Source organism: Ambystoma mexicanum, chromosome 5p (assembly GCF_040938575.1).
Source record: "Ambystoma mexicanum isolate Mex_15411 chromosome 5p, UKY_AmexF1_1, whole genome shotgun sequence".
Lineage (NCBI taxonomy): Eukaryota > Metazoa > Chordata > Amphibia > Caudata > Ambystomatidae > Ambystoma > Ambystoma mexicanum.
Window position 1 is genome coordinate 1,188,006,419 of NC_090930.1, and position 15,165 is coordinate 1,188,021,583.

Here is a 15,165-nt window from a genome sequence, read left to right on the forward strand (position 1 = left end):
GTTGCGGCCATTTACCTGCAGTTCTTGTGCCATTTTGTGTGGGGATAGCACTTGATGTCCCCACTCCAGGCGCCCCTTACCCATTCCCCAACTCTTTTTAAAAGTACCCACACCCTGCACCCCCTCCAGAAAATGCCAGGGAACAATGCGGCTAAATAGCAGCAACGAGTTTGCTTCCTGCAATTTGGCCTCTTACCATATAATCGTCTTTATTAAAGAGATCCTTCTTATTAGCGAAATTGGAAGGCATATTAGTCGTTCAACCTTCTCAAGGAGTTTGAGCGCCTTAATGTAATTTTCCAGAATAAAGAAATTAATATCCCTAAAGATACAGACCCCCAGATACCTAAGCCTTCTTTGACCTGCTGGGCCTTCTCCTGTGCTGCAATCTCATTATCTTTCTGCTTGTCTCTTAGTAAATTGATGTTAACTTCAACACATTGCATCATTACTTCTAGCACCTGTGCCAGTATTTTGGAAATGGTAGGCTGTGATATGTCATGAATTAAGACAACAGTGCCTAGAAATTAACCTGAGGTTACAGAAGTGGAGCACTGTTAAGAATTATTGCAGCAGTAATATTCAAAGGGTCAAATTTAAGGCATTTTCTATAGCTCAGAAAGTGTAATGCACTAACCAACATACTTTTCTTAGCAGGACATTTCTGAAATACTCGTCCAATTATGACTAAGGTCAAAAGAACTTCATTTTCTGGTTTTAGCCAAAGTCCACAATGGGTTAAAGATGCTTTTTCTTTGCAGGCTACCTTGCTCTGGCATTCCACTCCATTCCATTCCACTCCAATATCTATCAGGAAGGAATCGCATCATCTTAAATTTAGGAAATTATTCAAGTCTTTTCTTTGCCCAGGATAATAATTGAAGATTATTCTAACTACTTTTAGCTAAACATTGAATAAAAAGCCAGAAGTCTTTCATGTAGGCACTGCTTAGTGCCTAGGTTTCCTTACAGAAAGCTTGAGCTCCTTAAATAAACTAAATGTTAACAGACTTTCTAAGTGCTGGCAATTCTGCAGAAACGAACAGTAAGCACTCACAGGAAATCATACTTACAGATGGGTAGAGGCAGACTTTCCACTCCCGCCACTAGAATCTCATATTCCTTTATGGGGTGACTCTAGCAGGCCATAGAGAAAACCTCAGGGTCATCTTCGACTCCACTCTCTCCTTCTCCTCTCACATTTCTGACATCTCTAAAAAAGTCTATCACCTTCTCCTCTCACATTTCTGACATCTCTAAAAAAGTCCATCACCTACACCTCCTCAGAGGTACTCTTCCTTTTCGCACTTTCCCCCAGCAGCTCACTGTCTCCAGAGCCTTGGTTCTCGCTCTCTTCCTCAACCTCCCTTCTATGCCCTGAACCCTCTGCAACTCATCCAGAATAGAATCCTTGGCCTCAAGCCCAGGGACCACGTCTCTCCAGTGTTGAAAGCTCTTCACTGGCACTCCTTGGCGGCAATAATCATGTTCAAGACCTTCTGCATTGTCCACAAGGCTTTCTGGGACCTCGGACCTACCTACCTGCTACGCTGCCTACCTAAATACTGTCCCTCACGAGCCCTCCGCTCATCTACCTCCAACCTTCTGCGAGTGAGTCGGTTCTCCAAGCAGAGATTTTGAAGGAGATCCTTATCCTCAGCAGGTGCCTTCCTCTGGAATAGCCTCCCTGCCGCCATGTCTTCTGCTTGACCTTCTTAAGTTCTGGAAACTCCTCAAGACCTTCCTCTTCTCTTCCTTCGCTCTCCCTCTACCCTGCTAACCTAGCCCTCTGCTCTCCATCTTCCTTACAGCTTGCTGACTGGCACCCTGGTGTGCCTCAAAGTCTCACTGGTCCCAGGCACCCCCCCCCAGTGCTCTCTAGCACTTGCCTCAGGGCCCTACCCCCACCCACCTCCACTGCACTGAGAATAACCCAAGAGAGTGGCTTTCTTTGCACTTACCCCAGTCTCTGCCGTTTGGATGCACTTGGACCTCCCCCTCCCTGTGACCTCCTATGCACGTGTACGACCCACATGCAACTTGCCTACTGATAGTCTGTTCTCCCTTGTCTTCTTCCCTTAATTGCACTGGAAAACTGCAGAATTGTTGTCAGGCCTATTTGCTGTGTCTCAACTGTTAAATGAATTTTACGCACTTACTCTGCCTGTGCATCCTATAATCGTCTCTGAAATTCAAGGGCTCTGAGTGACTGTTGTTTTTCCCCTTGTTCCCACCCTCCTTGAGCGCTTTGAAACACTTTCTTGTGTCTAGGCGCTATATAAATAAACAATACAATACAGGCATTTGAAGGGCTGGGCCCCGAGTTTTAAGGAGGGTCCTGGTGCCGTTACCACCTGTTCCACCCTATGCAATGGGTGCTTATGTTTGTTTGTTTTAATATTTGTAATGCGTGCCAGACCCGAAGGTATGAGGGCGTAATAGGCATCAAGAAGATTGTTCAGCTTAGGTCACATTGCTGTGCAGGTACAGACATTTTATGCAATAGGTTGTAGGCAAAGGCACTTTATACAAAATGAGTCTCAAGGGCAAGCAATATACACATTTACGTAATATACACAATACACAATGTACACGGTATGTACAGTCAAGCAGGAAAAGAAACTGCATGGTGTGTGTGTGTCTAAATTAGCACCCGAGGTTTCCAGTCTGAGTCTGAAAAGACAGGGTGCTAAGAGCAAAGTATTTTGTTGAAACAGGTTTATTGAAACAATATACTCACTAAAGGTGGCCGCCATGGATCATCAAGGCAGGGCTTTGTACAGGGTCCCTCTTCCATTTCCATGGTGGCCAGCAGGTACAATAGAGTGGAAGCAGCAGCTCTGGCAGTGCTGCAGTGATCGGATAAGTGGGGCTGGGGTTGGGAGGAACTGAAAATACAAAGGGATGGGAGGGTGGGGGGAAGAAGGCGGGGCTGGGTAAGCAGCCAACAGGTTGATTGGAATGCAGGCGTTGATCAGTAGATTCAGCTTGCGATCCAAGCAACCTGACTCTTTGCGCCTCCCACCCCAGGTGCTAATGATCTTTACATAGGTAATTGCTTTGCACTCTTTTCCCCTGTATATTTGAAAGAATCGCCTGACGATTCCCTAAATTCCTGGATCTGAAGCTGGGAGGATTGTTGATGCTCTTTGCAATAGCTACAGCTAGTGACAGGGATTGTGGGCTGAACACCATTGCCCCTGTTACTTCACCAAAGCCCGGGTTGATAAATTCAAAAGGTTGAATCAAAATATAGGGGACATACGACCCCACCTAGACGAGCAGGTCACCTGTCTCGTCCACAAAGTTAACCAAGAATAGGTGATGACCTAATAAAGGTATTGACTTTACAAAATTAATAGTTTGTTTACTTAGTTTTTTTTAAAAAAACAGTATTACATCTTTCAGAAGTTTTTTGAGTTCACAATTGAGTATATTCTCTTAATGACTTGTATAGCAAAAAGTAATGATCATTTTTATTTTCAGAAAACACTTTGCTAAAGTAAAATTGAGATCACTGTCCAGCAGGGACGTGGCAGCATTGAAACAAAATCCTTTAATATCCCGACTGCGGTTCATCCCGAAACCAAATGGTTTGCGCCCGATAGTCAAAGTGCAAAATGTCCTAGATGTGCAACTACACAGCAAAGAAAAAAGAGACCGAAAGGTGAGTGCCCTCTGTGAAAGCAAGTGGTGCTTTCAGTTCTCTAACATAGACTGTATGTATATGATGCACTTTTCCCCTTCCCCCCTCCCCTGCACTTGCGCAATCTCAATGTCACCTGACTTAGTAAGATCGTTGTCTGTCTTTCCTCTGTTTCCCCCTCCCTTGCCTCGTCACGCCTTGAAACACTTGTGTATAGGCGCGTTATAAATGCCATACATCATATCATATATCATGCATGCAATTTACATCTGTTTCTTATTCCTTTGTTTGGATATCATTGGTGACTCGTTGGATGATATTGTAATGAGAAAATGCTTGTTATACTTTTGGCTATGGGTTTGCATTTGTTCACACCCATGTCCCCTGCCTATACTTGGACAGTATGGGATACAGTGCTCTAAAGAACCCTGTGGCGCCGTGATTTGGGGCATAGATGTTTATGAAGCAGACCTCCCTTCACTCCCACAATCCATGCAGAGCAACCATTCTCCCTTCATCATCCTTTTTTACTCAAGCAGCAAAAATGGAGCTGTTGTGGCGATCCATATAAGGACCCCTCGTGCATACGCCGAGAAAGGCGAGTCGTTCAGTTTGCCTCCCCCCACTTTCTTGCTAGTGTGGCCTGGCGGTCTGCTGTTAGGTGCGTTTCCTGCAACATCACCTGTGCACCCTTCCTGGACAACTAGGCCCATATTTGTAATTTCTTGATATAGTTGTTGAGTTCCCTTATGTTCCAGTTGACCGTACCTTCAGGTCTTGAGGTTGTTGTTGATTTCTGGGCCTCTCAGTTCCCACCGCCTCTGTAGCCTATTTTATGGCCACCTATGTGTCGTCTGAACACCCTGGTGATTCATTTTCCTGATGTCTCACAGCTATACATTCCTCACTCAATGTCCAATGTTCATGGTTCCACTTGTCTGTCAACATAACAGTCCCCCCCCAACATTTCCCCATGTTTAACCCCCCCCCCCTTCCTCCTTCCCAATTAAACTTTACCCAACCAAACAATGGCACAGTGTTCCTGCTCAGGCCTTGCTGCTTCTCTCGCTCCCGGCTCTCCTCCTCCTAAAACTGACATGCAAAGTCCCAACTGAGGTGTGTGGTTGCGGCCGTGGCGGCCTTCCCATAGGCACCTGGCTGGTGTTGTCGTTTTTCTGTTCCTTTTGCACCCGCATACCTCTTCGCTATATGTTTCCACCTTCGTATTCCAGCCTGTTGCTATGCAGTGACCTCCAAAGTCAGTTTCATATTCCGTTTAGTGTTCTTTGTTACGGTACATCATTGTTCCTTCCTGGGAGTCGCTGTATTCCTTGTGTGTCCATCCAGGATTGCGCTTCTACGGTGCTGTTGAAAAAATGTGATAGTCCGTTGTGCAATATTTTCAGTTTCGCTGGGTACTTTAGCATGTAGTGCAAGTTCGCCCTCCACTTCTGGACCAGGGCTGTAGAGTCCGGGTGTAGTGCCAGTTTCGAAGATCCCCTCGTGATATTGCCTCCTTTTCTGGAGAAGGCTAGTATTGTCTCTCTGTCTTTATAATTGTGGATCCTGGCTATGATTTATCTCAGGGGAGCGCCCCGGCGGTGGTCTCTTCATCAGTGATATATGCATCCTTTCTACTGCAAATCCCGGGCCCACTTCCTGCAGTGACATGTTCTCGACATACTCCATGGGTTCTCTGCCTTCCTCTCCTTCCGGGAGTCCGAGTATTCTGACATTTCTTCGGTCCCTTCCTTCCGCATCCTCCACGCAGTGTTCTAGTACTGCCACTTGGGTCTGGGCGCTAGCTATGTGTGTTGTGTTGTCCAGTACCTGTTGTTCCTCTGTTCCTAGATGGTTGGCCAGTGCTCTGACGTCCTGTTGCAGTAGGCCCACATCCACTATGACTGCGTCAATTTTGTATTCCAGTGCTGTTTTTAATGCTGCAATGGCTGCCAGAAAGGGGCCTTCCTCCTGTTCGGCAAGTTGTTGTGGCGCGGACGTGCCTGTTTGTTCCCCCTGTTTCAGGTTTCTGTCTTCTTTCTGTGTGTAGGCCTCCATGACTGTCTATCTGTCTGCATTTTCCTTTCCGTCCCATCTCTGCCATATCGGTGCAATTGGTGTGTCCGATTTCCTGGTATCTCCGGTCTTGGGTCTCTAATTCTCCTCCCCAGAGTCTTGAAATGTACTCTCCTTCTGGCCACTGTTCCGGCTGTGCTTCGATCTCCAGACTCCGCCACCTTGTGGTCCTGTGTGTCACCGGACTGTCTATTCTAGTCCCGCTGGCTATCACTCTGGTCGTTGCCTTATTCTGCTAGTCCGGCTCTTCAGCACTCTCTTGCACCATCATGTCCTTGTGGGGGCCTGGCATCTTAGTGTCCCTGCCTTATGGCGTGTCCAGTGGCCCCCTGGGGCGGCGTGGGTTCAGTAGATATCCTGGTGTTCCCTTGCCTACGCCTGAGGCTGGGCGGGTGGTGGTCCCAGTCCCCAGGTTTGCTCGGGCCACTCTCCAGCTTGTTCCTGCTGTATCTAGTGCTTGCCTAGGGATTGTGTGCCTTTGCCTGCTCAGGCGGCAGTCCTCACTCCAGACGTTCTAGAGCGCTCCCCAGTGGCCCCCTCTTCCCCACTCTCTGCCTACAAGCCCAGGGTGCCGCGGCAACCCCGTGGGGTAGGCAGCGTAAATTGGGTCGTCTTGTTGCTTGTGGCGCTGATTCAGTGCTTGCGCCCCTAATATGTGTCTTTGTTGGGGGCTAATGCGTATGTGCCCTCGCTTTATGGCAGCCGCTATTGTAGATCCCTGATGTGTTTTTTGGTTCCTAGGAGGGTAGGTTCAGTATGCACTGCCTCCCTTCTCGCGGTGTCCGGACATTTCATCAAAAAGAAATCGTCGACAGGACATTTGGTCGACGGAATTTCGTCAAACCAAATGGTCGAATTTTTTTTTTAATTTATATATATATTTTTTAGGTTGCAGTTTAGGGAAAAAAAGGTTTTTTTAGAAAAAAGAAGGGGTTGAGGGGGATCCCTCCCAAAAAAAGGGGGTAAAAATAATAAAAAACAAAATTCGATCATTTGGTTTTCGACCGAATTGGTTCGACCATTTGTCCAGTCGACCAATTTTTTTCGATCAAATGTCTGGTAACCCCTTCTCGCCTGTTCCCGAGACTGGGCGGGTGGTGGTTCGTATCTCTGGGCCTTCCAGGTCTCTGTCTGATCCGCTCCCGTTTTCCCCCAGCCCAGTGCTTGTTTGCCGTGCCCTGCTGCAACTTTAGTCCTTATACTGGACGTCTCGGGGTGCTCTCCAGCAGCCCCCTCTCCTCTTCTCCCTGCTTGCGAATGCAGGGCACTGTAGCAGCACTGTGGGAAAGATAGTGAAGGATGGATGGGGGGTTCAGCTGCTGCCTAACCGTCCAAGTTAGTTCTGCCACTGCGTGTGCACTCTCTGTGGTCCTTCCTCATCTGCAGACCCATCTGGTGCACTTCAGTGGGCGGTGTGCTTTCTATAATGCCAGGATCACCATCCTTACCAGGATCGTGCGTGAGCTCTCCAGGAGTGCGACCTCACAGCATGGCCGCTAGCCACGCCCCACACACTTCATAGAATTTTTGGACAATGCTCCTCTACCATCTACTTAATGTGCATTGTGTATCTGGTGACTCTGCTAATATGATAAACGCATATTTCCACGTCTTTTGAAAGATGGGGTTTGATTTGGACTGTTATCATAAGGTGATTCCAGTGGTGCATGAATTAAAAACCAAAAATAAACAATTAAAAGTAGCTTCTCCAGCATGGGGTCTGGCATTGATTCACATACTCATGAATATTCCCCGTCGTCAGGCTGGGAATCCTCTGTAAAGAAAAAATCAGTTTGTTTCATTTCTGAACTGTCTTTCTTCTAATAACCAATCACTGGTCTCTGGGTCATACTGCCCCCAGTGAATGACTGCCCTCTGCCTAAGCCCCTCCTCTGGCAGCCATCCTCAGATTTTTACCGCACGTTCAAGTGTTGGGAGTCCTCGTGCTATAGCTCTCGTGCTTTTACTGCGTTTTGCGATTTTTCAAAGAGTTTAATCTCATTTTTTCAGTCAATCGAGCCTCAAGCTCCACCGTTTCTACTTCCGATCAACGGGGACCCGTTTTGGAATTTTCTACGCCCCTCAATGGTGAAGTTTTCGTTGAGTTCCACTTCTTGGAGGATTCCAGAAGATCTGAGGCCTAGGACAAAGGAAGCAAGACGCCCGGAACCAAGCTGTTCAGGAACTGCCCTGGATGCAGATTGCAGAATGTCTTCAAGGAGGACGAGCATTCTAGATGCCTCTACTGCCTTCACGAAGACAAAACGCACGTGGAGAAGGACTGTGCATTTTGCAAGAACATGTCGGAGCGGACCATCAAGGATCGGCGTATCCGCCTCACCAACTGGCTGTAGGGGAAGAGCCCAGCAGCAGGTGAGAAGAAGAGGTCAGAGCGGTCTTCTAAGTCCTTTGAGGGCACTCTGGCGACGGGGGCCCAAGAAAAGGCAAAGCACTGCAAGTCCGCGGGCACCGGGAGTGCCGAACGGTCGGGCTCCTCGGCTGCCAGGCAGGGCGCACTTTCACCAACGCCATCAACCACGAGCCAATGCTCTGGATCGGGGAAGAGGATATCAGAGAACCCAGGGAAACTTTGGGAGAAGTCCCGGTCGATCCCGATGGAGACAGAAGAGGGGGTGCGAGGCGGTGACCCTCCCCCTAAGGTGAAGGCCTCAAGCACGCCCAAAGTCGTGAAGGCCTTGATTCACCCGGCTAAAACCTCTATCGAGGGAGTGTTGGCGGCCCTGGCGGAGCCTGTGGAGGCTACCCCAGTGGAGGCGACCTCGGGGCCCAGAGTTTCCTTGCCACATCGGAGGGAATCCTCTTTTCAGCCCATTGATAAGAACCCGGTGAGAACCCCGGTGGAAAAAGAGAGGGGGCCGCTGGCCATCATGGACACGGATACAGCCTCTAAAGAGGAGCTGGCAAGAGTCGTGAAGATCCTGAGCAAAAAGTTCAAGGAGGTCCGGTCCCACGGGAGGGATCCCGACGAGGCGGACAAAGAGAACGACGGTGGTGCCGACGAGGTTCCCGTGGAGGCGGAGGATTCCACTCCTCAACCGGCACGTCCATCGCCTGGACCACAGGACAACTCGCGAGTGATCTTGATGGCGATCCAGGCCTTATGTACGGAGATAAGGATGAGGTTGCCTTTACCCCCAATGGACGATCCAGCGGAGCCTGGCCTGTCAGGGAGCCCTCCAAGCAAACGGAGGAGAGTTCATCCTCCCCTCACGCTTCCACTCTTCGCGGCCCTCACATCCTTCATCTCCTTCCCCTGATCCTAAGGAGGATACAGGAACAGAGACGGCAACGATGGGGACGGATGACGACGGTGGTGACGATGGGATGGGCCTTCCATCACCACTCCTTGGGCCTCCCCGCCCGACGAAATTGGCTCTTTCCACACCATGATCGCCAGGGCATCCGAGCTCTTCCAGCTTTGCCCCGAAGAACAGAAGAAGGAAGGCTTCCTCTATCAAAGGCGTGAGGCCAAGAGAAAGACAGTCCTCGTGGTCCCGTTACTTGACGACATCTGGGACGAGGGACTGGCGCTCCTGAAGAACCCGTCCATGATCCCTGCCAAGAGAGACCGGTACGAGAAGAAGTACCATGTCTCGGATTCCGCCCCCCTTGCGCCTTAGGGCGGAGCTGACCCTGGATTCGGTCGTCTCGGCGGCGGCCAAGAAGAAAGCAGCGGGCATGACGGCTTCAACTTCAACCTCCACGCCGGACGGTGAGGGGAAGAAACTGGACGCCATGGGATGACGGGCCATGTCGTCGGCGGTGACGACGATTAAAGGGGCCAACGCCCTTGCGATTGTGGCCCGCTACGAGAGGGAGCTGTGGTTTAAGATTGCTCCTCTGCTGGACTTCCTTCCGGATGACAAGAGGGATGAGGCCCTAGAGATATTGCAGGAAGGCGAGGTGGTGTCGGACCACGCCATAACGGTATCCACGGATATTGCCGATACCGGTTTCCGCCAGTTGGGCAACGGTATTTGCCTTCGACGGCGGGGGTGGTTCAAGGCGACGGATTTCCACCAAGACGTACAAGCCAAAGTTTTGGACATGCCCTTCGACGGGAACAATCTGTTTGGGAAGACAGTGGATGAGTCACTTCAGGCCATCAAGACCGACACAGAGACGGCTCGGGCCTTGGGAGTTCTGCAGCAACGACGGCTGCCCTTTCGGAACTCCGGAGGCAAGCAAGGTGCCTCCAAAGGATTCGGCGGCGGCTCCTCAACATACCGTCAGGCGGCCCGCTCCTCGTCGCAAGAAGCCTACAGCGGACGAGGCAAGTCAGGTGGATCTCGCCGTTGTCGCCAGGGAGGCCAAGGCGGCAAGGCCTCTGCCAAGCAATATTGAACCGGCCGTTGCTTCGGGCCCCCACCCGGAGCACCCCGGTGGGAGGCTGGCTGACAAAGTTTGCAGTGTGTGGGAGTCCATCTCCATCGACCGTTGGGTGCTGGATGCCCTGGCCCACGGGCACACTCTCGAATTTCTAAAGAAGTGCCCCCGCATTCCTCCCGTGGCCAGGAAGGAAAACCATGTCCCTCAACTTCTGTTAGAGGTAAGGGCGATGCTCACGAAAGAAGCCATCAAGCTTGTTCCAAAGAGGCTCCGGGGATCCGGAGTATACTCAAGATACTTCCTCATCAGAAAGAAAGACAGGAGGATGGCGTCCCATCCTGGACCTGCGTCGACTAAACAAATACATCAAGGCACAGAAGTTCTGGATGGTCACCCTCCAGCACGTGCTGGGCCAGCTGGAGGAAGGCGACTTCCTATCGTTGTTGGATTTGGAGGATGCATACTTTCACATCCCCATTCTAAATGGACACCAAAAGTTTCTCAGGTTCGTAGTCCAGGGACGGCAATACCAGTTCAAGGCTCTCCCATTCGGATTGAAGTCGGTGCCCAGGGTATTCATGAAGTGCCTAGCATCAGTGGCGGCGCGGCTGCGCCTGCAAGGGATCCACGTCTACCCCTACCTGGACGATTGGCTCATCCGAGCAAGGACAAGGGAACTCGCCGTCGAACACACAGCAAAGACCGTCCGGCTGCTCACGGACCTGGGATTCTCCATCAACTTCCCCAAATCCCACCTGGTTCCGTCACAGGTCGCACTGTTTCTGGGAGCCAAGCTCGATACAGTAGCGTGATTGGCCTCACTATCGGAGGAAAGGACGAAGACCATCCTGGGCAAGGTGCAGCGTCTGCTGGCCACGGACGTGGCCAGGGTGAGGTCCATCAAGTCCCTTCTCGGGATGATGTCCTCATGCATCTATCTAGTGCGCTTGTGCAGGCTTCGGATGCGTCCTCTACAGGAGTTCCTCGACGCCCATTGGATGCAAGCGGCGGGCAGTTTCGAGGACAAGATCTCGCTCAACGAGGTCTTCTGCCAAGCAATTTGGTGGTGAGGCACCCATGCGCATCTCGCGGCAGGCACGGACTTTCAGACCCCAGCACACAGGTGACGGTGATGATGGATGCCTCCCTGGAGGGGTAGGGAGCGCACACCAGAGATATTCACGCACGAGGCCTTTGGCTCCCGGAGGCGAGGCCGCTCCACATCAACATGCTGGAGCTCCGAGCAGTGTTCTGGGCCCTCAGATCGTTCCTACCGTCCCTCAAGGGCAAGGTGGTGATGGTCTTCACCGACAACACCACCATGATGTTCTACATCCGGAAGCAGGGAGGAACCAGATCTCTAGCCTTGTCCAAGGAAGCCCAGGATCTGTGGCATTGGGCCATTGCCCAGGGGATGTTTCTGGTACCCATCATCTAGCAGGGATAAACACCATCGCCGACTCACTCAGCAGGGAGCTGCGCTCGGACCACGAGTTGGAACTGCGCCAGGATCAAGTGGATCGATTCTTCCTGTTCGCGACGGCGGCAAACTCCAAGTGCCAGAGGTTCGCCAGCAGGTTTCACCAGCCGAGGAGCATGGGCGACGCTTTCTCGTTCCCCTGGGACAGCCTGTTCCTGTATGCGTTCCCCCCGTTGCCATTGCTGCTCCGACTCATCAACCAACTCAAGAGGTCCCGCTGCGGGATGATCCTATTTGCACTGGCTTGGCCGAGACAGATCTGGTTCCCGGACCTTCTGGACTTGTCAGCGTCCCCACCAGTCAAGCTGTCGACGGACGCAGATCTTCTCTCCAGAGAAGGAGGCACCATCCTTCATCACAACCGGGAGTCTCTGAACTTGAAGGCCTGGCTCCTGCAGCACTAGCGTTTGGAGGGTACGAAATTCCGGCAGACTTTAAGGTGGTCCTTGCAAAGGCCAGGGCGTCCTCAACTCTCAAGTGCTACGGACACAAGTGGAAGAGGTTCTCTGTCTGGTGCCGTGCACAGAAGATTAACCCTCTATGGATTACGGCCCCTCAGGTGCTACCGTACCTACTGTTGCTGACCAAGGTGGGACTAGGGCATGCTTCCATCAAGATACACCTGGCAGCAATTTCCCGATACACCAGGACTACAGGACGGCCATCCCTGTGGTCTCATCACCTGGTGAAGGAATTTATGAAAGGACTGTTCCGTTCATTCCCGCTAGTGAAGGCTCCGGCCCCGGCCCCGGCGTGGGAGCTCAATGTGCTGGTGACCAGGCTCATGGGGGCGCCTTTCGAGCCTCTGCATTCAGCTCCGTTGAAGTTCCTGTCATGGAAGACAGCATTTCTTGTGGCCATCACCTCCACACGACGAGTGGCAGAGATCCAGGCCCTATCTTGTAAGCCTCCATACTTGACTTTTCACGATACGAGGGTGGTGCTGAGGACGCACCCCTCCTTTATGCCCAAGGTGCCGTCGGACTTCCATCTCAACGAGCCCTTGGTGTTACCAGTTTTCTTCCCGTTGCATTCGTCGCCGGCCGAGAGGACTTTGCTCTCTCTGGATGTAGCTAGAGCGCTGAAGTTCTAAGTGGACCGCACGATGAGTTTTCGGAGGACGTCAAAGCTGTTTGTGAACTTTGGACCTGTGAACCAAGGGAAGGCCCTCTCAGAGGCTTCCATTTCCAGATGGCTTGCCGGCTGCATCATGCACTGTCACCGGTTGGCAAACCGACCCTTGCCCGGCCGTCCGAGAGCCCATTCGACCAGAGCGATCGCTGCTACCACAGCGTTCTTGTCTGGTGTGCCCCTGCTGGACATCTGCAGGGCTGCTACGTGGAGGTTGACGCACACCTTCATGAGATTCTACTGCGTTGACCGGGATTCCAGGGAGGAGTCCAGAGTCGGCCAAGCAGTGCTGCGCAACCTGTTCGCCTGAGGGTGGGCCTGGTGAGGAGGTAAGAGTTGCTTAATGTTGAGTTTATGTAATGCTTAATGTTGAGCCTTTGCCACCTCCTGTGGTTGTGCATGTGTGTACTGCTATGTATTATTATATTCATGAGCATGTGAATCCATGCCAGACCCCATGAGGGCAGAGCATTGCATACTCAATTTTCCTGTCTCTCAGCATTTTTTTTTTGCACCTCCGAATTGGCGTCGCTCCATCTGCACCCCTAATGAGAAATCAGGGAAAATTCTAATGATTTGTGATTCCAGCCTTAGTTCTCCTTTCTCTCTGCCTAAGCGGAGTATGTGGTCTATGTCCTTGTAACTTAGCAGTTTTGCAATTATTGGTCTAGGAAAGTCTCCTGGTTTAGGCCGGGGTGCCAGTGAGCGATGTGCTCTTTCAACAGTGAAGAACGGTGACAGCTCAGGGTTATCGAGGAGGTCTTTGAGAAGTTGTTCGACCGCAAGTTCCATCCGCCCTTTTAGCGCAGATTCGGGCACCCCCACTATGCAAATGTTATTTCTTAGCAACCTCGATTCAAGGTCATCACACTTAGCTTTGACCTGCTTCATGTCGCGGACGAGCTCCATGACAGTGTTTTGTAGGGTGTGGACATTGTCCTCATTGGTTCCTATTCTTTACTCTGTCTCAGTGATGCTGGCCCCATGTTGGTCGAGTTTAGCTCTTAAGGAGGCAACGTTTGCGTTGATATCATCCAATTTTTCATGGAAGGCTGTGAAGTTCCTGGCCATGGACTCCATCATCGCAGTCAAGTCAGTCTGTGGGGGGGTCTGGGCGGATAGCCCCGTTGTCTTGTGCTGTGGAGGAGGACACTTGGTCCGCCCTGGGCGTTGCCTTGGTAAACTTATCCATGGCACCTACTTTGCTAGCTCCTCGCGATCTGTTGGACATTACTGTGGTGGGGAGCAGCGCCTAGTTTGGCAGATTTGGTGGGGACCGTGGATCAGGAGTCCCGGAGTGGGGGTGGTAGTTGGCATGTGGTTGCGGTGTGCAGGAAGTGGGCCCAGTAATGTAGGTGTTTGCCCCGACTGGTTGGGAGTGGGCAGCCCGTGGGCAGTGGTAGCTGTGGACCGAGACCGGCCAGGGAGGCCGTATACTGGTGGGTTTAACCAGTGCTTCGCAATACCCACAGGAACAGTAGATGTTGAGAGCTGGGGGGAGTCAGGAGGACTTGTGTGTAGCCAGTATCCCTTTACACAGTGTTTGGGCTCGCTGGGCGCTGTGCAGTTGATGGGATGAGTAGGAGGGGCCCACAAGATGAGGAGTCAATATTGTTCCGATCTGTGAATGCTGGTATAGAGGTGTGATTGCCTCCTTTACGGCGCCCTGCACAGTCACAGTTCCTCTGATTAAGTTTAGCATCACTGGACGTGTGGAGCCCTCAGATGTGAAGGCAGTCGTGCGAGGCATTGGTTTCACGCAATTGTGGGCCGGCATGTAGTTTAATTCCCCAGCTGCCCCCACTGCTAGTTTTTTATATGTTCCTAACCTGCGGAGCACAGGAGCAGGCAGTCAGTATGTGGGGGGGGGATGGGTAGCTGGTTTTTGCGTGCACGGCTAGTGGCGCCAGGCCTCACAGGCAGGCGGCCAGGCCGCGGTGAGTGTTTCTTAAGTTAATCCGCATTTCCAGCCAGCGGTCGCAGACCGCCACCGTGCCCAGACAAAGCAGAGAGTGATGTTGGGGAAAGAGGGGTTAGGGGGGCGAGCCACGGCCACACTGCCGATGTGATGCGGCCCGTGGGGACCCAGGTGAGGCCGCAATGTAGACAGCAGTGCCACGGCCCTCCCCCTCTGGGGCACCTAGTGTTGCCGCCCGCCGTCAGCAAGGGCCTGCGGCGGCAAAGTAGAAGGTACTCCGGCTGGGGGCGCGGATCAGCGGTCCTGTCCCTCTTCCTCACGCAGCAGCACTGGAGCCGGCAGCAGGTCTGGGGGGCTCTTCCATGGGGTGCGACACCGCTTCTTAAGCACATATTCTGGGGGCTGTTGAGGTTCCACCCCTCTTCGTGTCTCCAGGAGGCGGGCCTAGCGGGCCCGTATGGCCGGCTTACGTTGTCCGCTGTATCTTCGGTGCCGTTGAGCCGCCGACAGCGTTTTTTTTGCAGTATGTGCACCGTGTACGGGGCGGCACTCAGGCGTAGTTCT

At 51.9% G+C, this 15,165-nt stretch overlaps 1 protein-coding gene across 1 annotated transcript in view; it reads left to right on the forward strand.

Moving 5' to 3' along the window:
* Window positions 1–15,165, forward strand: part of TERT (telomerase reverse transcriptase) — a 679,541-nt gene that overhangs the window by 182,186 nt on the left and 482,190 nt on the right. The window contains exon 4 of the mRNA XM_069613652.1: window positions 3,487–3,667. Coding sequence (XP_069469753.1) covers window positions 3,487–3,667 — 181 coding nt within the window. The remainder of the gene's footprint in view (window positions 1–3,486; window positions 3,668–15,165) is intronic.